At 35.8% G+C, this 21,534-nt stretch overlaps 7 protein-coding genes and 1 non-coding gene across 15 annotated transcripts; 4 read left to right on the top strand and 4 right to left on the bottom strand.

Annotated features, from left to right (window-relative positions):
- The first annotated feature begins 138 nt into the window (after positions 1-138).
- On the top strand, positions 139-3,932 carry ABCG27 (ABC transporter G family member 27). The gene is given in 11 exon segments (NM_001339568.1): positions 139-224; positions 316-692; positions 786-859; positions 1,429-1,664; positions 1,752-1,907; positions 2,020-2,203; positions 2,287-2,595; positions 2,678-2,963; positions 3,043-3,327; positions 3,406-3,513; positions 3,591-3,932. Coding segments are annotated over 10 exon segments (2,230 nt in total). The 5' UTR covers positions 139-224; positions 316-322; the 3' UTR covers positions 3,813-3,932.
- A 38-nt stretch (positions 3,933-3,970) lies between these two features.
- AT3G52320 (F-box and associated interaction domains-containing protein) lies at positions 3,971-5,143 on the bottom strand (the record flags this gene model as incomplete). The annotated part of the gene is made up of 1 exon (NM_115092.1): positions 3,971-5,143. One exon carries the CDS (start codon positions 5,141-5,143, stop codon positions 3,971-3,973), a length of 1,173 nt encoding a protein of 390 aa, NP_190800.1.
- Positions 5,144-5,905: 762 nt separating this feature from the next.
- AT3G52330 (F-box associated ubiquitination effector family protein) lies at positions 5,906-7,158 on the bottom strand (the record flags this gene model as incomplete). The annotated part of the gene is made up of 4 exons (NM_115093.1): positions 5,906-6,028; positions 6,095-6,221; positions 6,345-6,829; positions 6,970-7,158. 4 exons carry the CDS (start codon positions 7,156-7,158, stop codon positions 5,906-5,908), a joined length of 924 nt encoding a protein of 307 aa, NP_190801.1.
- Positions 7,159-7,803: 645 nt separating this feature from the next.
- SPP2 (sucrose-6F-phosphate phosphohydrolase 2) lies at positions 7,804-10,408 on the top strand (the record flags this gene model as incomplete). 7 transcript variants are annotated; one of them, NM_115094.4, is made up of 9 exons in its annotated part: positions 7,804-8,070; positions 8,156-8,225; positions 8,358-8,422; positions 8,500-8,904; positions 8,996-9,190; positions 9,268-9,558; positions 9,640-9,826; positions 9,928-9,974; positions 10,047-10,286. In NM_115094.4, exons 3-9 carry the CDS (start codon positions 8,363-8,365, stop codon positions 10,131-10,133), a joined length of 1,272 nt encoding a protein of 423 aa, NP_566964.1. In that variant the 5' UTR covers positions 7,804-8,070; positions 8,156-8,225; positions 8,358-8,362. The 7 variants fall into 7 exon arrangements, with proteins under 7 accessions (NP_566964.1, NP_974417.1, NP_001326824.1 ...); NM_202688.2 differs by lacking the exon at positions 8,156-8,225 and having other exon boundaries at positions 10,047-10,408; NM_001339571.1 differs by having other exon boundaries at positions 7,804-8,225; positions 10,047-10,133.
- Positions 10,319-10,390, bottom strand: AT3G52345. Its single transcript has one exon. It is a non-coding gene; the product is annotated as a tRNA-Cys (tRNA).
- A 148-nt stretch (positions 10,409-10,556) lies between the features above and the next one.
- On the bottom strand, positions 10,557-11,099 carry AT3G52350 (D111/G-patch domain-containing protein; the record flags this gene model as incomplete). Its single annotated transcript, NM_115095.1, has 1 exon — positions 10,557-11,099. One exon carries the CDS (start codon positions 11,097-11,099, stop codon positions 10,557-10,559), a length of 543 nt encoding a protein of 180 aa, NP_190803.1.
- Positions 11,100-12,969: 1,870 nt separating this feature from the next.
- AT3G52360 (uncharacterized protein) lies at positions 12,970-14,009 on the top strand. The gene is made up of 2 exons (NM_115096.2): positions 12,970-13,414; positions 13,507-14,009. Exons 1-2 carry the CDS (start codon positions 13,294-13,296, stop codon positions 13,644-13,646), a joined length of 261 nt encoding a protein of 86 aa, NP_566965.1. The 5' UTR covers positions 12,970-13,293; the 3' UTR covers positions 13,647-14,009.
- A 4,313-nt stretch (positions 14,010-18,322) lies between these two features.
- On the top strand, positions 18,323-20,864 carry FLA15 (FASCICLIN-like arabinogalactan protein 15 precursor). 2 transcript variants are annotated; one of them, NM_001339573.1, is made up of 2 exons: positions 18,323-19,751; positions 20,442-20,864. In NM_001339573.1, the coding sequence occupies exons 1-2, from the start codon at positions 18,341-18,343 to the stop codon at positions 20,498-20,500; spliced, it is 1,470 nt and encodes a 489-aa protein (NP_001325578.1). In that variant the 5' UTR covers positions 18,323-18,340; the 3' UTR covers positions 20,501-20,864. The 2 variants fall into 2 exon arrangements, with proteins under 2 accessions (NP_001325578.1, NP_190805.1); NM_115097.3 differs by having other exon boundaries at positions 18,352-19,751; positions 20,442-20,838.
- The last annotated feature ends 670 nt before the right edge of the window (positions 20,865-21,534 follow it).

Consider the following 21,534-nt stretch of genomic DNA (forward strand, 5'->3'; position numbering starts at 1 on the left):
AAACCTGTATCTGTAAAATGCATGAGCCAGATATTAGCCTCGTAGATCATGCTATCATGTCTATCACGTGTCCAAGGTCAAAGGGTTTAGCATGTCAATCAATCCAATTTTGGAGGGTATATTACAGTATATTCGTCTAACCCTACTCTATAAATAGGTGATGTGTGTGTCCAAGCTCCAAACAAAACAACACAACAAGGAGCTTCTCAAAACCTCAACACAAGGTAACTTTTAACCCTTTTAATGAGTCTAGTTCACTCAATTAATGGTTCAACAAAAAACAATTCTTTTGACCATTGATTCTGAAACGTACAGAAACAATATGGAAATGGGAACCTCATCATCATCATCAGGCTTGGTCAAGGCCAAATCTGAGACACTCGCAGAAGCTCTTAAGTCCAGTTCACTTGATTTCAGCAACGGTGATGGCAGCAGCCACGGGAGCAAGCAGCATGTGAGGGCTAGGACATTATCATCGCCGAGCTACAGTAGCAACAGCAAAAACAGATGGAACACTCACATAAGGAAGGCCAAGAGTGCTCATCCTGCTCTTGACCTTGCTGGTCTCACTGGTGGTGCTGCTCTTAGCCGAGCCTCTAGTGCTTCTCTTGGACTATCCTTCTCTTTCACTGGATTCACCGTGCCACACGAAGAGATAATTGCTTCAGAGCGCTGTAGCAATGACGATATTTGTAAGAAAACCATTAGATACCGCACATGATTGAAGCCTTGATGTTAACTTTGGACTTTATTGGGTTCTTCTTCTGGTATCATTCATATTGCAGTGGAAGATATTGAAGCAGCAACCAGTAGCGTGGTCAAGTTTCAGGCAGAACCAACCTTTCCGATATATCTGAAGGTAACCCATTTCCGCTGATAGATAATCTTATGGGAAACATGGGAAAATGATCTTTATATCTATTTGAGCGCAGGCACTGTCTGATGGAGATATGTAATTAAACCATCAACACCAAAAAGTCCGTAGAAATATATAAAATTTTGCTGCCATTGGTCAGTCCAAACTTCAATGGGTCTGTTGTATCTCATATGATGTTTCCTAAACAAGAAATCGCTATTTCTCCCATAGTGAAGAAACATCCATAAATTTTACAAGTAGAATAATCTTCATCATTGCATTAAGACATTTGGAAACCTCTGTTTTGCCTTCTTTGTTGGTCTAACTTTGGTGCCCAAAAGTCAAGCTTAGGAGGCTCAACTACCATTTACTTGTTATCGGCAACATGTGAAGCAGAGCTTCACGCTGGACCAAAAGGGTATGGTTATATTAGTATCGCCTTGTATAAATCAGAGAGAAATTCTAGTCATATTTCTATGGAAAAAGACTGGTTTTCATGAAAATTCAAGCATATAGGAACTTTTACTTGCAATTCTTTCTGACCAAATCAATTCTTATCATGTGTTGTGCAGTTCATAGATATCACATACAAGGTGACAACCAAAGGAATGACATCTTCATCAGAAAAGAGCATCTTGAATGGGATTAGTGGTTCAGCATATCCAGGGGAGCTTCTAGCTCTCATGGGACCTTCTGGAAGTGGCAAAACTACACTACTTAATGCGCTTGGTGGCAGATTTAATCAGCAGAACATTGGTGGGTCGGTTAGCTATAATGATAAGCCATATTCTAAGCACTTAAAAACCAGGTAATAAGAAGATTCCACCTTGGTCTGTTGATGAATATGTAGATGTATATATAAGTTTACAGTTGACACGGGAAAGCAACATGGCAGGATCGGATTTGTGACTCAAGATGATGTTCTGTTTCCTCACTTAACTGTAAAAGAGACACTGACCTACACAGCTCTGTTACGTCTTCCTAAAACTCTCACAGAGCAGGAGAAAGAACAAAGAGCTGCTAGTGTGATACAAGAGCTTGGATTGGAACGGTACATTATCATCTATTATACTACCGTCTAACAACTTAGGAACTTCCTCTGATGGTCAATCTAAGTCTTAAGAAGGAACCTAATTAGAAGATTGTGATAATTGTTGTTTTAGGTGCCAAGACACAATGATTGGAGGGTCATTTGTGCGCGGTGTCTCAGGTGGGGAGAGGAAAAGGGTTTGTATTGGGAATGAAATCATGACTAATCCTTCACTTCTTCTCCTTGATGAACCCACCTCTAGTTTGGACTCTACTACCGCTCTTAAGATTGTTCAGATGCTACATTGTATAGCAAAGGTAAGAACTCCACTCTTTACAGCTCCAAATCATGTTTCTTTATGGATTTGACCATATCTAAATTTTTACTTGTTGGCATGCAGGCGGGTAAAACAATTGTAACAACAATCCACCAACCGTCTAGTAGGCTCTTTCACAGATTTGACAAGCTGGTTGTACTCAGCAGAGGAAGCTTGCTTTACTTTGGGAAAGCATCAGAAGCAATGTCTTATTTCTCTTCCATAGGATGTTCTCCTCTACTCGCCATGAACCCAGCAGAGTTCTTGCTGGACTTAGTTAATGGAAACATGAACGATATCTCCGTACCTTCAGCTCTTAAAGAGAAAATGAAGATGTGAAATTCTTGCAGCGAGATAGGATCTTCCAAGCCAGCTCCTACAGTTGTATATGAGGTGAGAAAAAGATCTCCTTTACATATCAAGAATTCGTTTAGAGCTTTATGTAAGAAATGTTAAATGTGATGTTGAAACACAGTATCTTGAGGAAGCTTACAAGACACAGATTGCAGTTATGGAAAAGATGAAACTTATGGCTCCAGTTCCTCTTGATGAAGAAGTTAAACTGATGATAACTTGCCCCAAACGTGAATGGGGATTAAGCTGGTGGGAACAGTATTGTTTACTTTCCTTAAGAGGAATTAAAGAACGGAGACATGACTATTTCAGCTGGTTAAGAGTCACTCAAGTTCTATCCACTGCTATCATCTTAGGTTTACTCTGGTGGCAATCAGACATAACATCCCAAAGGCCTACAAGATCAGGTAGAAACATGTTTATGGTCTAGAAACTAGCTGTAATTGGTTGTCTGCCTTAAAAGTTGGAACTCTCTCTGCATCTCAGGTAGGGCTACTCTTCTTTATTGCTGTATTCTGGGGTTTCTTTCCGGTATTCACAGCGATCTTCACATTTCCTCAGGAGAGAGCAATGCTGAGCAAGGAACGAGAGTCAAATATGTATAGATTAAGTGCATATTTTGTGGCTAGAACCACAAGTGACCTGCCACTTGACTTGATATTACCTGTGCTTTTCCTAGTTGTTGTATATTTCATGGCTGGATTGAGATTAAGAGCTGAATCTTTTTTCCTAAGTGTGCTCACGGTCTTTTTATGCATCGTTGCAGCTCAGGTACGTACATAAAAACAAAGGACATGTTGAACAGAAAATGCTAACAAGTAACAACTAATGATGATGATGTTGTTTTAGGGACTTGGATTAGCAATAGGGGCGAGCTTAATGGACCTGAAGAAGGCCACAACTTTAGCATCGGTAACCGTAATGACTTTCATGCTCGCTGGTGGCTATTTCGTGAAGGTAAGAATACTCAGCTTCAAATTTCAATATTATAAACAGGTATGGGTAGTGATTGACACACTTTATAAATATGGCAGAAAGTTCCATTTTTCATTGCTTGGATACGTTTCATGTCATTCAACTACCACACATACAAGCTCCTTGTAAAGGTACAATATGAAGAAATCATGGAAAGCGTAAACGGGGAAGAAATAGAGAGTGGGCTTAAGGAAGTGAGTGCTCTTGTAGCCATGATTATTGGCTACCGTCTCGTAGCCTACTTTTCTCTTCGAAGGATGAAGCTCCACTCTTCAACTTGAGTTTAGAGACAAAAATTGTTCATTTACCTTGTATTGATTGCTTGTCTACACATGTATCTTACTTAGTTTGGAATGTATAACAAAATAACGTACTATGATCAAAATTTAGGTTTCCAAATACATGATGCTATCAATATGGTCTTGGTTTGGCATGTATCTTACTTAGTTTGGAATGTATAACAAACTTTGAGAAACTGATTGGTCTTGTTAAAGCTACCAAGTAATGATGGTCTAATTTCAATCCTTCGTGCTATTTCATTCCTCTCCATATCATAAAGGAAAAAGCGTGCGTGTTGATTCCGTAAGAGATTTGCCTTTCTCATCAAAACCTTACCACTGTCTCTAGAGGCACCCACCACCAACCGGTCTCCATGGACGAAATTCATCTGAGAAATAGGCAAAACAAAAGTCTTCTTGTTCGACCACTGACTCTTGTCGGCATCTTCAAGGACACAAACATCCACAAAGCCATCACTTGCAAGACGCATATATTGACAAGTAGCAACTTTTCCTTGGTAGTTCATGTGAATGGTGCGTGACCAGTTCTCAAAGGGTAATTCAATCAAATTGAACTCTTCAGAACTTAAGTCAAAACTCATAAGGACACATCTATTTGCATCAGTCCGAGCACTATAATACAAAACACCATCAATAGTCATCCCTCGTGAGTATGGATGAAAAGGACGATGAGGAGTGTGGTGGCTTTTAGTGTTTCTCCATGAAGCTCCAACACCAAGTACCAACACTTGATGTTCTGATCTCACAACTGTCTGTTCCTTGGTGACCTCCCAAAATAAGCTAAGCACTTTGTATTCATCATGAAAAGGATCATGTCCAAACCAATTCCACACATTAGTCTTAGATCTCATTATGGGCAATTCCACAATCTGCCTTGTGCTAGGGTTACAAACTTTCACTCTTCTCCCAGTTCTGTAACACAACAAACCACGAGCAGCGTTCACTAAGTAGCCTCCCATTATCGGTATGGTCGAATGTTGGTCAATCACAGAGACAGATGTGTCCGAGTGATCATGCCTCGATGACGATGATGATTGGAGCAACAGGTATTTGCTCTGATTTTCCCTGTCCACAAGATACGCGAACAAACAACTTGGTGATGAGGGTTTAAAGAAACGGTTGGTGAAGTATCGAGAGGTGATAAGGGAAAGCCAGAGCTTTGAGACGCACTTGAATCTCATCAGAGATTTCGCCGGCAATCTGATTAGGATATCGATCAACATTTCTTCAGGGATCTCTGGTAAGAACACCACGGTCTTCTTCTGCTTCTGCTTTTCCTTTTTCCTCACGGCAACACATAAAGACGAGCCCATATTTGTTCGCAGAAGAATAGAGAAGGAGCTATAGAGTACACTAAGGAAAAAAAAACTCGAACATTTCGTTTCCCTTAAAAGGTTGCATCTCCAACTTGTTCTCTCTGTTTGTATGTTGCGGCTCTCACAAGCTAACGCTGCTGCATATTGTGTAAACCCTTGCTCTCTCTTTCCTACGCGGAAAATGATTTCCATTTGTAATTGGGCTTGTTCTCAGATTTTGGCCCAACTGAATTCAATGGGTTTAGATATAGGCTAAAAAAACTGCATGCAGGTCCAAGAGAGATATTGACTGGAACCCAAATATAGAGATATTGGTAAGTAATTAATCAATCCAATGTTCTCTATGAATTCCTCAAGAAAAGGATCATTGTTTCTAGGACTCGATGTGGAAAGCATAAAATATAAGCACTTAACCTTCAGCTGAGTGGCCAACAGCGTTACAAGGTAAAGAGAAAGTTACTAATTTTAGAAACATTAAGATCATACCCTGATCCAAGAAAACATTCCAGTTGTTTCCACTTTCGAGACATTACATATCCAAGAAATAGCAGGGCTTGTAGTCGATAGCATGGACAGAGATCGAATACAAGAGGCCAAAGATTTTCTTGACATGGTGGTTGATGAGGTAACAAATTTTTCAACCTGTCTTTTAATCATTGATGAGCAATAAGTCACATAATTTAACGTTGTATAACAGATACAAGTGATTGAAATTCCATTTAATAATTTGGAATGTAAAAACAAAATGACAAACTATACTTAGGTTTCCAAGTACATGATGCTCTCAGTATCATCCCATAAAGTAGCCAACAAGGAATCAGTCTGTTTAAAGCTACCAAGTAATGATGGACTTATTTGGATCTTTCGAGTTATCTCATTACCCTCCAAATCATAACTATAAAAGTGTAGGGGTTGATTCCACGAGAGATTTGCCATTCTAAGCCAAACCTTACCACTGCGACCTGTGCCACCCATCATAAAGCCATAGTCGTGGGGGAAATCTGTAGGCAAAACAAAAGTCTCCTTGTCTGACCATTGACTCTTGTTGACATCTTCAATTACCCAAACACCCACACTACAATCAGAAAAAACAGTAACATAGTTAAAAACAGCTATTTTTCCTTTGTAGTTCATTAGACTTGGCCAAGGGGATCTCTGGAGTTTGTCAACTTTATAGGGTAATTAAATCAAATTGAACTCTTCAGAAGTCAAGTCAAAACTCATAAGCACACACTTGTCATCAGTCCAAGCTCCATAATACAAAACACCGTTGATGGTAATCCCTTGAGAATAAGGAAGATGGTGAATGTGGCATTGAGTCTTTTTCCATGAAGTTCTAGCTCCAAGTACCAACACATGATGTTCTGATCTCACTTTCCACTCCTTGTTGTGCCTCCAAATGAAACTAAGCACTTTGTATTCGTCATGAACAGGATCGTGTCCTAAATAGTACCATATCTTGTAATTTTCTCCTCCTTTAGGTGTTAGAATAATCGGCAAGTCCACAAGCTGCCTTGTGTTAAGGTTACAAATTTGCACTCTTGACCCAATTGTGAAACACACCAAGCCACGACAAGCGTTCAAGAAGTAGCCTCCCATTATCGGCATGGTTAGATCTTGGTCGATTACAGAGACAGAGTGATCATCATGACTCAATGATGTAGTAAGCAACGCATAATTGCTCTGTTTTGCCCTAACCACTAAATAAGCAAACAAACTTCGACGTGATGAGCAAGATTTAAAGAAACGGTTGGTCAAGTATCGAGATTTGATCGTGGAAAACCAGATCTTTGAGACGCACTTAAATCTCATCAGAGGTTCACCGGTAATCTGCTCAGAATCTCGGTCAACAATTCCTCACAGAGTTCGGGTACGACCACTATTCTCTCCTTCTTTTGCTTTTTCCTCACGGCAAGACCTAAAGACGATAGGTAACCTAGGTTAATGCATCTTGTTTTCATTTTCCCTTGCCTCAAATTTTTTACGACGGGGGCACATGAAGACGACACCATAGTTGTTTCACAGATTTGTATCTCCAAAGCCTATGTCAATCGATCGATCTTATTGTATACAGTTGCATGGTTACCTGTCAAAGACAAAAAAAAACGAAATTTAACATTACTAAAGAATGAGATTACTTGATGATTCAAAGTGTTTAGGATAATATTATATGCCCTAGTTTCCTATTAACAAGAAAAAGGAGAAACAATTCAAGAATAGAATCCTAAATTGCTTAGGTTTGGCTCTGTTTAAAAAACATGCAAACAATCTGAATTGATGCTACACGGCCCAAAAGAACTGTAATGGGCCATTGTACTACTTGTGTTATAATTCATGAATTTCACATTCTTTCTTTTTCTTTTCTATTTAGAAATCTATTTATTCTTTAAGCTTGTTATTATAGTTCTGTTAATACAGTTCAAATTATCAACTTTCAATAGTGTCCACATATTCCCAAGGGTATTCAATTAATTAGTAATATGTTCAAAGAAAGTCCCCAAAAGTTTTAAGACTCCGTTATCAAGACCTAAATATATACATTATCTTTAAAGAAGCTTAAAGTTCCAAACTTGGTCTATTAAAAGAAAAAGTTATGGCAATATTTTGACTTTGGGAGGAGAAACTGAAAAGACCAATCTTTTCTTCTATTGTAGATACTCTGAACTAACAGAAACGAACAATAGAGAAACAAATATTCTTTCCTCTTTTTAATGCTTAAAAGATCCTGACCGTTGATTTTTGGCTTTATGGGTGGATGGGGCGGCATTAACTACGTGGTCCTTGAACTATCGCTATACGTCCAACACGCGGAATAGTGTGTGTGAGTGTTATTCTCCTTCTCCTTCTTCTTCTTCTTCTTCTCCAGAAAAAACAAAACTTTTTTCTTTTCTCTCTCAACTTGCAGAAGAAGCGATTTACACAAGGTTTTGTGATTCTTCTCACTTATATATAATCTTCTGTATGCTTGGAATTGGTATCAAAATCGATTCTTTTAATCTGTCATTGAAGGAACTGGGTTTATACATTTATCTCTCAAGTCATAGAATCTGCATTTGTCCCAAGTTAAGAAGAGAATCTTGTACTGCTCCTTATCTATGTTTTGCTCTCTTTACCAATTGTTTCAATGTTATGAACAAAACCCATATCTCTAAATAGCAACAATAGTGATTTCATTTAATAATGGATTTTGCCTCTGTACCTATTTATATAGTAACCATGGAGCGGCTGATTTCTCATCCTCCTCTCATGATCGTCTCAGACCTTGATCACACCATGGTAGGATCTGATTCTTTTAACTCCCTCTCTGTTTGCATTTTCATAGTTTATTGATGTTGTGATTCGTGTTTTAACAGGTTGATCATCAAGATCATGAGAACCTCTCTCTTCTCAGGTTCAATTCATTGTGGGAATACGCTTATCGCCGTGACTCTCTTCTTGTCTTCTCTACAGCAAGATCACCTGTTCTTTATAAAGAATTGAGAAAAGAGAAACCTTTGTTGACTCCTGATATCATTATTACATCAATAGGAACTGAGATAGCATTTGGTAACTCCATGGTTCCTGATCATGCTTGGGTTGAATCCTTGAACAGCTGTAAATGGAACCGGGAAATAGTCTTGGAAGAAACTAGCAAGTTCCCTGAGTTAACTCTTCAGCCAAAAACTGAGCAGAGGCTACACAAGGTCAGCTTTTACATTGATGAAGGTAAAGGTGAGGCATTGACCAAGGAACTATCACAATTGCTGGAGAAACGTGGCGTTAAGTGTTTACTTGTTATCTTTTTGTGGGTCTTTTGTTTCTTGAAGCCAAATTGTTTGTGATGTTGGTAATGTTCTTTTATCTTTTCAGTTGGATGTCAAGATAATTTACAGTTGGGGAAAGAATGTCGATGTTATACCGCGTGGTGCAGGAAAAGGAGAAGCGCTTGAGTATCTTCTCAAGAAGCTGCAGGCTGAAGGAATATTCCCGGTCAATACTCTTGCTTGTGGTGACTCTGAACATGATGCTGAACTATTTAGCATTCCTGATGTTCACGGTGTTATGGTAACAATGTTCCATCATCACACTCTCGCCATTCTTACCGAAGGAAGCTGACTAGTTTGTCTATGTGTTTTGTGAAGGTGAGCAATTCCCAAGAAGAGCTATTGAAGTGGCGTTCTGAAAATGCGTTGAACAACCTTAAGGTTATACATTCAACCGAGAGGTGTGCTGATGGGATTATTCAAGCCATCGGACATTTTAATCTTGGTCCCGATCTATCTCCAAGAGATGTTTCGGAATTCTTGGATCGTAAGATGGACAATGTGAATCCTGGTCACGAGGTTGTGAGATTCTACTTGTTCTACGAGAGATTGAGACGCGGTGAGATCAAGAACTATGAGACATACATAGCCAGCTTCAAAGATTCATGTGTGAGTAACTTAGATGCTAATAGCTAGAATCCATCTTTATGTCTCCACTGGACTAATTCCTCTTTCTTGGAACATTTTCAGCTCCATGCTGCTGTCCTTTTTCATCCATCAGGTGCAGAAAAATCTCTGAGAGACACCATTGATGAGCTGAAGAAGTGTTATGGTGACAAAAGAGGGAAGAAGTTTTGGGTTTGGGTAGATCAGGTTCTGGTAACAGACACCATTCCTGGCAAATGGATAGTGAAGTTTGATAAGTGGGAGCAATGCGGTAAACACAACACCAATATTTGCAATATGATCTTTCATAACTAATATGAGCAAGTCCTAAGATTTTAAATATAACATTTGATCGTTTGTTTCGTTTGGCAGAGGATGAAAGCCAATGCTGCAAAACGACTGTCGAATTTACTTCAAAGGTATGATCAGATTCTTGAAGATGAGCTCCATTAAGTAGCTTAGATTGAATGAGACTGAATTAAAATCTGCAGGGAGGAGATTTGGTGTGGGAGAAGGTGAAGCAGATATGGTCAGAGGAATCAAAGGTGAAAGATGATAACAGTTCTTGGATTCTCTGAATATATTTTGGAGACTGTTCTTCTCTTTCTCATGAGTGAATTGGTATATGAACATTCTTCACGATTTTTCTTCCCTTCCTCATATAGGCATTATAAAGTTTTGAACTTCTTTTGATAATTATTATCAAAGAATAGTATAACTTAAGATTTGGCAGAGGTTTATGGAAAAAAATTTAAAAAAAATGAGGGCCCAACCGGGTTCGAACCGGTGACCTCTTGATCTGCAGTCAAATGCTCTACCACTGAGCTATGGACCCTTTGTTGTACATCATATCTATATTAAGCTATCTAAATCTACATTAAGATTTCTACATATAGTAGCTTATTTCTTTGTTATTGCTTTAGAAATTTGGTAACAAGATTTATATTAGTAGACCTCTTATATTTGTCTCTAAACAATAAGAACAAAATGAGAAAATCTAGTTATACATTATCAGGCCAGAACTCCCTGCGGAAGGCTCGTTCAAATTCGTTTTCCGCCAATCGTTTTTCGTGCTCGATCATCTTCACTAATTTCTTAGAAAGTTTCTTGCTCTTCTTTGATACTTCTTCAAAAGCTGTATCCTGAGGCTGTGCCGGTTTTCTCTTGGCTGGTTTTTCAGCTCCTAGTCCTTGTTTGTTATGTTTTGGTTCTGCTTGTAGAGGCACCAATATACCTTGTTCAGTGATTCCTAGACCAGTTCCTTCCTTCCAGCCATGCTTCTTTAGGAGCTGAAAACCAATGTTAGAAGAACTGATAGCAGTCGATGGATTGCTTGATTCAGAAGAATCCCCAATAACATTGGACACTTTTTCACTGTAGTGAGAAATTGTAGCCTGGGACTTTTCTGTTTTCTTCCTCCTTTGTATAACCAGTCCCTGTTTGGTGATTCCCATATCAGTACTTTCCTTCCAACCTTGCCTCTCTCGGAGCTGAACAACGGACGTTTCTCTCCGAGTACAAGCCAGATATTCTGTTCCTTGCATCGTAAGAAAGGAACTTCTTCCGTTTAGGGTTTGTGTTTCTTCTGATGATCCATTCTCCTTATATAGAATTATTATGATTTCCTAACACATGAGGACACAATTATTAATGGGCTTATATGCCCCGTACCCACAAAAGAAACAAAAATTGTTTGCTAATCCAGTTATGAACTAATCGTGTTTATAGGAACTCAAAATTTGCAGAGTCAGTGGCAATCCTTTAACTTGTTGAATCTCCCGTAACAAATCCTAACCAAAAACGTGAAACTCAAGTAATCGCCGAACAAAACCAGACCAAGAAACCCTAGAATCGCTGATTTGATCTAATTAAGTAAAATTGCCAAAAACCGCTTCGACTAATTAGAGAAGGCCTGGCCCTCTTACTCTATCCGAACCACCGCCTCTGCTTTATTTTAACCTTATCTAATGTAAAATTCGAGTGATGCAACTCTGTACACGTAGAATCGCTCATTAGGTCATTAATTTGTGACTGCAATATACCCCAAAACCAGAACATTTAGCCTTAGAAACCGGTTCAACTAGTCGACAGAAAGAAAACGTATTCAAATAATAATTTTGATGTTTCTAAACTTCCTAATTGAAGCAAACAAAAACGACACTAGTACAACTTTTCTAAACTACCAAACCATTATACAAATTTATTCGAATTGGTTATAAATGATATACCGAGCGATTCCAATCATGTTTTGGGTCATATGTAATTTGGATGACATAAAATGGTTAGAATCTTTTTTGTCTGGTTCATATATTTAATTTTCTCTGGTTCATATATTTTCCCCAAACTGACAAGTTTCAAAAAAGAAAAAAAGAAAGAAAGAAAGAATCAGACCGAACCCACCACCATCTGTCAGCAAACCGGTAATAGAGGTTGTTGGAACCACATGTCAAGACCAATCATATCTATTATATCTTGGCTTTCCTCATCTCTCTTTATTTTTATGTTATCCTATGAAAATCATTTCATCTTTGATATAGAAAGCACACTTCATATCCTTCACTCGTTGGATAAATATGAAATTATATCATTCTATATATAAGACTTGGCAGTTATAGACTTATTGTATATCTCATTTTGTATAATAGATTCTGGTTTAAAATTTTTGGTGTTTCCGAATATAAATCACAAATGTGGCAAGAAAACAGAAAAGCAAGTTGATGATAGAAAAAAATATAAGTAAATAATATTGGTATTATCATGGAAAATCTAGCTTTTGAGGATTTCCCGCCTTATCAAAATTTAAAGGAAAAAAAAAACAAAATAAAATAAAATAAAGAAAGACCTAACTTTGTATGTTTAAATATTATATTGTTTGGAAAATATTTTAAAAGAAAATTATCACTTTGAAAGTTTTTTACTTTTTAAAGGAATTTTTGTCTTTTGACCAAGAGAATAAGAAAACTAAGTTTGAAAGATATACAAATTTCACAATTTGCGAATGCAAATCATTCCCAAATTGACATATATTGTATGGTATTGACACACCCACAAATACTTGAAAATTATCTGATATTGGATGTTTTTCAATTATATATTAATAAAAATAATATTTGTATATAGTAAATAATAGACTATCATTTATAACAACAAAAATTTTATAAACTAATATAGAGTGCTATATAATTTTGTTTAATCCGAATCTAATTCAATAAAAAGACTCAAAATTTATAAACATAATTTAGAACATAGTAAAAAAAAGTGAGAGAGAAAACAAAAAAAATTGAGAGAGGAAGTTCAAATTGTTCTTGTATTTAGACAAAAACAAAAAAAAAAAAAAAAGGAAGAGGTGACTAATAATGAATGATGCTTTTACACTTATAAAAAGGTCATGACGCATCGATTAAATAAATAAAATGTTGTTTGTTTGTTGACCAAATAAGAAAAGCAAAATTACTTAAAATTGATTTTTTTAAAAAAGGCAGTGTATATAAAAACCTTTGTCGTTCTCAAATCCTCTCTGTAATTCTGGTTTTTCTTGCAATGCTTCTTCCATTTCTCTCCTCCTCTCTCCTCCTCCGTCTCTCTTCTCCGATCATGTCCCCTGATCCCAAATCCAATACCTTCTTCTTCTCTTTTTCCAGTTGATTACCGGAGAATTTCAGATCGCGATCTCCGATTTATTAATAATTACAGAAAAAAATAATTAAACCCTAGAGAGAGAGAGAGATATATATATACATGGAGAGTTCATTAGGTTTCATGGCGGTTTTCGCCGTCTCAGGAAGCGTTGTGTTCTTAGCGAGTCAATTTCACAAGCGTCTTCTCTCCGATTACATGGACAAGTTCGAATTCGAAATCCGTACGAACAAAATCCCTCTCCGCATTTTCTCGATTTCATTCTCTTAAAATTTTTAAAATTGATTATGGAGTTTTGTTGTTTTTGTGTGGCAGGAGCGCAGAAAAAAATGGTGATGAAGAAGAAGGTGAGATTCGCGGCGGATGTGGTGGAGCCGTCGGGGAATAACAAAGAGTATCGCCGGAGACATTCTTCCAAGGCTAAATCGAATTCGAAGATGGCGGCAACTATTTGACTTTAAGGTTTTTTGTACAAAATTTAATGTGTAATTTATTCATTTGGGTTTTTGTGATTTGAAATTCGTAAATTTAATTTCGGAATCTGAATCTGGGCTAAACTTTTCAAGTCTTCCCCAGGGTCAATTATTTTCCTTCTTCTTTTTTTTCTTGAGGGTTTATTTTTGTTGTTGTGACCTGTAAATAAATGTGTTGTTTGTGTATATACAAAATGTGATTGCTAATTACCTTTTATATTTTGGTTCTTGTGATTTTTGTTTTCGTTTAAAGCATTGTGTTGTTGTGATTCAGATTAAGCCTTAATTAAGGGTTTTACATACAGATGTAATATGTTGCGCTGGCTCTTCTTAGTTACAATTATCATAGTTAATTATTTATAGTTATGATTGTGTCTGGTGATTAACAGGCTGACGTAATAACTAATTATTAAGACGATTAATTAAATTTACATTGATTATTAGTCATCATTTTTTTATGATACCGAATCATCTATTCATTTCTCGTTATTAAATTAAAACCTGCATGAAAAAAAAAAGTTAATAATTGAACCATTACGTTTTGGTTTGGTGTTTTGGTACATGCATTTGTTTGGTCAAAGAATAAAAACTTGTTTAAGAAAAAGAAGAGACTCGGGAGTCGAGACAGATAAACCAAACACAAAGATGTACCTTTTAAAATCAGTTAACTACAAATCACGGTTAAATACTTTTAAGTTATCTTTGCATCAACGTACGTATGAAAGCATTAATATTTCAAAAAGTCAAGTGTGTACTAATAATATGTTTTCTGAAGCAAAGTGACAGCAGAATCCTAAAGACTTATTAAACATTCAAGATTTGATAAAGATTTGGGATGGAACAAAGTCAGTAAAATGCTATACTAAAATACCAATTTGTTAGAAACGTGGTATTTTAAATTAATCAAAAGGTTTATCGTGAACAAACCCCGAAGGGTCATAGGCCAAATTAAAATGTGGCTTACGAGAGTATGGAATTGGCCATTTGATTTTTAAAATATATTAATCTTCTGACGAGTACAACGTGACGACATGCATACTTTTATCCAACCATATATTCTTAATTCTTATAAAATAGTACTAGATACTAGTATTTGCATCATCCTGTAAAAGAAGAGTTAGTGAGCATGACGACATACACAGAGGGTAAAATGGGACTAATCGAATAGAAGGTTCTTCTTATTCTCGTTAAGCATGTGCTGTGCCAAGTTTTTGTTTTTGGCTACGAAGTCATGTTTTTGCAAGGCATATATAGTGGGCCGGTGATCGGTAGTTAAATTCACTTACGGCCCAGTTTGTTGGAAACCATTTCTATTGTCGGAGATTTTCTACAAGTTCCTTTCTTCTGTATTTCTCTCGTTAACATTCTTAACTCTTTTTTTCCTAAATAACACCATAATAGAGTGATGGCCGATGGGTGTATTTTGAATGGGATTTCCAAGTACTTGTTCATCTCCTCTACGATTAGACACAAGATTACAGAATGGACAACCCATAGTTGTTGATATACATTGGTGGGAGTTGCGCTTTGAAGGGTTTCGTCATTATCATACTTGTAGAATTTGAACACTATAGAATTTGTAACACTATAGCGGATGCTCTAGCTAGGAATAATTTTTGAACACTGAGGGTGATTATTATGCTTGTTGTATTAATGACTATACCAAATTGGTTCATCTCAAATCTCTCAATCGTGATTGTGTAACTTTTTTCATCTTAATAAATTTCAAGTTTGAGTAAAAAGACATCACCACAAGTAGAATTTAAGCGCTCTCCATTTTAGACAGTTACATCACTTTTTTCTTTTCTTTGCAAACAAATGCATTCCTTCCTTCTTGTAGCATATCATCGTTTTACCAAAAACCGTTTTTTCATCCATGACTAAAATTAGTTTTGTCTATATTTTTGTTAAAAGAAAACATGTATGTTTCTACATATATATTAGTTATATATTTTTCTATTACATTATAAACAATATGTAGTCAAAGTTCGTTAATTTATTTAATACTCTCTAGTCTCTATTATCAATGCGCATGCATGCCAGCATAGAGTAGATATTTTAACAACATAACTTCGATATTAGATATATATAAGTCTAACGATACATATCGTTACATATGCCATATAGTTTTTAATTTTTTTTATATAGTTTTTAATTTATGTCTAGTTTTTTTTCCACCATTTATGTCTAGGTTAAATAGAGGAAATGTATAGTGTATTCCGATCCAGTGAATAACATTAGTTTTCAGATTGTCTTGTGTCTTATTACGTGCATGTGCCCAGATCATAGACCAGTTAGCTGTCTGAAATATAAATGTCTGTTGTTCCATTAAATGCCATGATCCATAAAATATCACGCATCAAATTCATACAAACCGTGTATTCTATATTTTCGAATAATTTTAAAGGTATGAAGCAATCATATGGTTGTCCCAATAAAGACAAATAAAAGTGATTTATTGAGAACTCGCATCGCATCTAATACTGAATTGTAAGATCTTCCGTATCAAAAATTGACCCAAATAGTTCGCATCTAACAGAGAAGTTTCCGAAGCAGTTTCTTCTTTAACTATTGCTTTTAGTCCATTTTTCTTTTTCCTATAAAGAAAAGCCTCGACAAAGGGCTGCTTTTTTCACTCCATTATTTTAATAAACAAGTAAACAGACTTTTTTTTTTCATCTATCACATTCCTTTTACTGCTTTACATAATTAGATGCCAAATTTTACTGGACGAACTTAACTATCACAAATGTTGAATCAGTGATCCAATTGTTGTGTATCTGTATATCCAAGACTGTAGGCTAGGCCATATAATCTGGCAATCTATTATATATACGATTTAAATCAAAGCTTTTATATTATAAACATAAAACTTCTCACTCACTAGGCCAGCCATTAGATCAAAATTATATAATTTACAGATGTACATGTTAGAACAAAATGAATTTTCAGGAAACCTACTATTGTGTATAAATTCGAAGTTAATGAGTTCGAAGTAGATTTTGTCACGGGTTTCTTGGCAAAGTTTTTAATCAAGAAACAATTATTTAAAACTTTGAAAAGTATCTGGTCGTCAAGAGTAAATTCGTGATCAGTGTATAAACTGCTGTTTGGAGGCACGTTTATTTTCTTCTAAAATTATATTTTGCCGGCTTACTTTATTTTTGACTTGTATAGATGCTTGAAAACAAAGGTATATGTGTTTGAAGGCGATGAAGAACCTAACGGTAAGCGAAACGTCGTCGTTTCTTGTTCTACAGCATGTAAGGGAAGCGATGTGTACTCTAATTAAGGCTTAGCGTAAACGGTAAACACTAATTGACATATTCCCATGAGAACCTTAGCCACTTTTTTATTTTCACGTTGTTGTAAGAATATAACAAATTGAAAACTATATGCTGTAATTTGTATGTTGCATATTTCGTATTATACTAATCCCTATAACAAACATCTTTGCATACAATCCTAGTTTTTTCTTCAGCTATGACAATTTATATTAGTCCCTAGAAATCGATATATAATCTTGCAAAGGTATAACTTCGATTCTTTTCGTATAAAAATTTGAACAATTTGCGTTTACGCTATATATTAATTAATAAAAAATTGTTTTACAAATTCTAAACGCAATGTTTTTTGTTGTTGTTGTTTGCGTATGAAATAGAAACAACTTTTGACTAAAACAGTAAAGTTACACGATTAGATCTAGATTGTATGATTTGCCAAACTGAACATCTGGCTATCTGAGTTATTACATATTAGAAGGATCACCGGCGAGGATTCTATGATTCAACAAACACAACGTTAAACCAATGATTTCTTATAAAGAAAATAATTCTCTCTTTAGAATATTTCTGAGAAGGGGTTGTTGTTTTTTAAGTGTCGCTTACTCGCTTCAAACTAAAGGGAATAAGGATAGTAAATAGCTCATCCAGGCGGCTATCACAATCATATTAAACTATAGGTTACTTAAATAAATATATCATTGAAATTTTTAATTAGATTTTCATGCTAATTCCTTAGAAGTTTTCTTTTTCTTTTTTTTTGTTAAAACTAATTTCTTCGAAGTTTTGACGGTCACGCCGACACTTTGTTTTGACATGCCCGTCTAACTCTTTTTTTGTTTGTCTTTCTTTAATACTACTAATATACAATTTGTATGACACTTAATAATGTTAGTGTTTAAAAATAATTATAGTTCTACATACCCCAATACAGGACAATAATAAGTACATCTCTTTTATTTCTTATGCGATTTCATTTATGTCTACTACGAACCAACTAGAATTTGCATCCATCACGATGACCAATTGACAAAAACAATTGCTTAACATTTAGGTTTTACGGAAATTATCATTCCTTAAGAATTTTGTTTATTTTATTACAGATAGAAAAAGACGAAAACGGAAAGATTTTGACTTGAAGGCAACGTGAAATTTGTGCATTTGAGTAACCGACACACATGAAGCTCAAACACAAAGACAGAGCTGAGCTGTTGTTAATTCCCTGAAAAGCTCAACTCTTGGCTTCATGTTTTATCGACGTCACCATACATTTATTTCCCTTATAGACCCACTTCTCCTCCCCAAAATAAATACTATAATTAGAGAAAGCATTAAACCCACCCACCCAAAACCATTAAATCATTAAGAAGAAAATGTTTATTAATAATAAGAAAAATGAAATTATACACAACTAAAAAAAAACAAAAGGAAGAAGAAACATCACAATCACCAATCACCTCACTATATCAAATTCTTTCCTTATTCACTAACCAAAAAATAAATAAACTCAAAACCATTCTTCATTTCGCCGACACTTTCTTCTCCACCACCACCATGGATGATCTCTCCAAGCTTCTCTTCTTCCTCCTCCTCACTATCTCCATTACCACCGCATTACCCGATAAACCCGGGTCGGGTCAAATAAACTCAAACTCCGTCCTCGTTGCTCTTCTTGACTCACACTACACAGAACTAGCAGAGCTCGTCGAAAAAGCTCTTCTTCTCCAAACCTTAGAAGAAGCTGTTGGTCAACACAACATCACAATCTTTGCTCCTCGTAACGATGCCTTAGAAAAAAATCTTGATCCTGAATTCAAATCTTTCTTACTCCAACCGAAAAACCTCAAATCATTACAATCTTTATTAATGTTTCACATTCTTCCCAAAAGAATCACTTCTCCACAATTCTCCTCCGCCGTCGTTAGCCACCGTACTCTCTCCAACGACCACCTCCATTTCACCAACGGAAAAGTCAACTCCGCTGAAATAACCAAACCCGATGATTTAACTCGTCCCGATGGAATCATCCACGGAATCGAACGTCTTTTAATCCCACGTTCTGTTCAAGAAGATTTCAACCGCCGTCGTAGTCTCCGTTCAATCGCTGCCGTATTACCGGAAGGAGCACCGGAGGTTGATCCAAGAACTCACCGTCTCAAGAAAAAGCCAGCACCAATTCCCGCCGGAGCTCCACCGGTTCTTCCGGTTTACGACGCAATGTCACCTGGTCCGTCACTAGCTCCGGCTCCGGCACCAGGACCGGGTGGGCCACGCCACCATTTCAACGGAGAGGCTCAAGTTAAAGATTTTATCCACACGCTTCTTCATTACGGTGGCTACAATGAAATGGCAGATATTCTCGTTAATCTCACTTCTTTAGCCACCGAGATGGGTCGGCTCGTGTCGGAAGGTTACGTTTTAACCGTTTTAGCACCAAACGACGAAGCTATGGCTAAATTGACCACGGACCAATTGAGCGAACCGGGAGCTCCAGAGCAAATTATGTATTATCACATCATACCGGAATACCAAACCGAAGAGAGTATGTACAATTCTGTACGCCGGTTTGGGAAAATCCGGTACGATTCACTCCGGTTTCCTCATAAAGTAGAGGCTCAGGAGGCAGATGGTTCGGTTAAGTTCGGTCATGGTGATGGTTCGGCTTATTTGTTCGATCCTGATATTTATACCGATGGACGGATTTCGGTTCAAGGGATTGACGGTGTTTTGTTCCCGGAGGAAAAAACTCCGGTCGAGAAGAAAACCGGCGTTCCAGTTGTCAAGAAAGCACCTAAACCAAGAAGAGGTAATCAAATTTTGATCAATCTTTAGTCTATTAATTTTTGTCCTTACCTATTTGATCGTGACATTTTAACCCCAAATTATAGAAATTAAAAAAATACATACCACTACTACAAAAATACAAAAGTTTTGGTATAGACACCATTACAAAGTTATAAAGTCACTCGCTTAGGGAATTTTTTATGTTCTATGATTTTGTCATATTAAATGGATAACTAAATCATTGTTATAGAAAGATAATGGTGATTAGTCCATATACAATTAGTCTTTCAACGAGAGAGTACTAAGTAAACAAGTGAGATTTGGAAAAAGTACAAACGTGTGAGAATGGAGACAAAGTCTCTCTAACAAACTTTGATATAATATATAAAATTTCAACAATATTATACAAAATTTTGGAGATAATTAGGATTTATAACTACTTAATGATCCACCGACGAAAGTATCCCATGTTAAAGTGAATGAAAATCACAAAGTGTTCCTTTTTCTTTGTTTTTTGTTCTAAAGCCAAGTATGAGTCATATAATCATATTGTAATAAAGAGAGAAAATTTTCTTTATTTATTTCTAAATATATTATTTTTGCATTAGTTAGAAACAATCATTTTAATAGTCCTTCGTTGTTATTGTTAATAAAACAAAAACCAAACCGTTTGAAAAAATTAATAATTTGTATGATTTATATTATATTGCAGGTAAATTGATGGAAGTAGCATGTACAATGCTGGGATCACAATTTCCAACATGTCAATGAGATCAAATTAAATCCGGGACATGAGAATTTTATAATTCTGTAAACATGTGATAAAAATGTGAACAGAAAAAAGAAATAATGTAAATGATTATTTTTTTGGGCTCGTTGCAATATGATTGTTAAATTGTAATTTTCAGTTGTTTTGAGCTGACGTAACCAAACCAGATTGGGTGGGTCTTTTCTTTTCTGTTGGATGCTACTGTATTGGATCGAATCTGTCCATTTAGAGATCTTCTAATGGACTACTAGATTAAGCAGCCCTAGGTGGTAGGTTATGCATTGGAAATACTGTAAACTGTAAAGGCAACAATGTCCATAACTCTAAGAAAATAATCCATCTAATTCAGAACATCAATATACCCAAATCCAGTTTTAGAAACAAAGTAAAAACAGTATAAAAAAAAAGCCAAAATGTGATGAGAAGTCACATGTCATCTCGAGTTGATATTCCAACAAGTTGCTAACATTAAACAACATGGGATAGCATATTTGATATTCCAATTCACAACATGAGCATGCCCGGTCCACAACTCAAGCTACCCAAACAATGGCTAAGATCATCAAAAGAGATGAGTAAAAATACAAAATATTATAGGTATTTGTTATTAATTCATTTTTTGTTGGTCTTTTTTTTACCATATCACATGAGTTTTAAGCTTTAAAGTTAATAAATACTAATTAAGCGGATTGGTAATGAATTTTTAGTAAAATTTTGGTTAGAAAAAAAAAAACGAAAACAAATTTTTTCTTCTTCTTTTTGTATGAATATAAAACTATATTCAAAAAGACGTTTGCACAAAATTTTAATTTCGATTGATTCCATTGTTATTTATTTTTATGTTGGCTTGGATTCCATTGGTATTAAGGTAAGTGATTTTAGTGACAAAATGGAAGAAGTTGCTTTGAAGAAAAATAATTGAAAACAAAAAAAAAAAATTGACTATTGTTTTTATTTTCTTACAAACTATTTATGGATTTAAAAGTTGTTTTATCAAGTTTTAGTATGATTTTTTTTATATTATATTATTAGTAAA

Source organism: Arabidopsis thaliana, chromosome 3, assembly GCF_000001735.4.
Source record: "Arabidopsis thaliana chromosome 3, partial sequence".
Taxonomy (NCBI): Eukaryota; Viridiplantae; Streptophyta; class Magnoliopsida; order Brassicales; family Brassicaceae; genus Arabidopsis; species Arabidopsis thaliana.

Bases quoted from the DNA above. Each gene is read 5' to 3' on its own strand.
- FLA15 (NM_001339573.1), top strand. From the start codon at position 18,341: ATGAAATTATACACAACTAAAAAAAAACAAAAGGAAGAAGAAACATCA. The intron at 19,752-20,441 runs GTAATCAAATTT...ATTATATTGCAG, and splicing joins AGCACCTAAACCAAGAAGAG to GTAAATTGATGGAAGTAGCA.
- AT3G52360 (NM_115096.2), top strand. From the start codon at position 13,294: ATGGAGAGTTCATTAGGTTTCATGGCGGTTTTCGCCGTCTCAGGAAGC. The intron at 13,415-13,506 runs GTACGAACAAAA...TTTGTGTGGCAG, and splicing joins CAAGTTCGAATTCGAAATCC to GAGCGCAGAAAAAAATGGTG.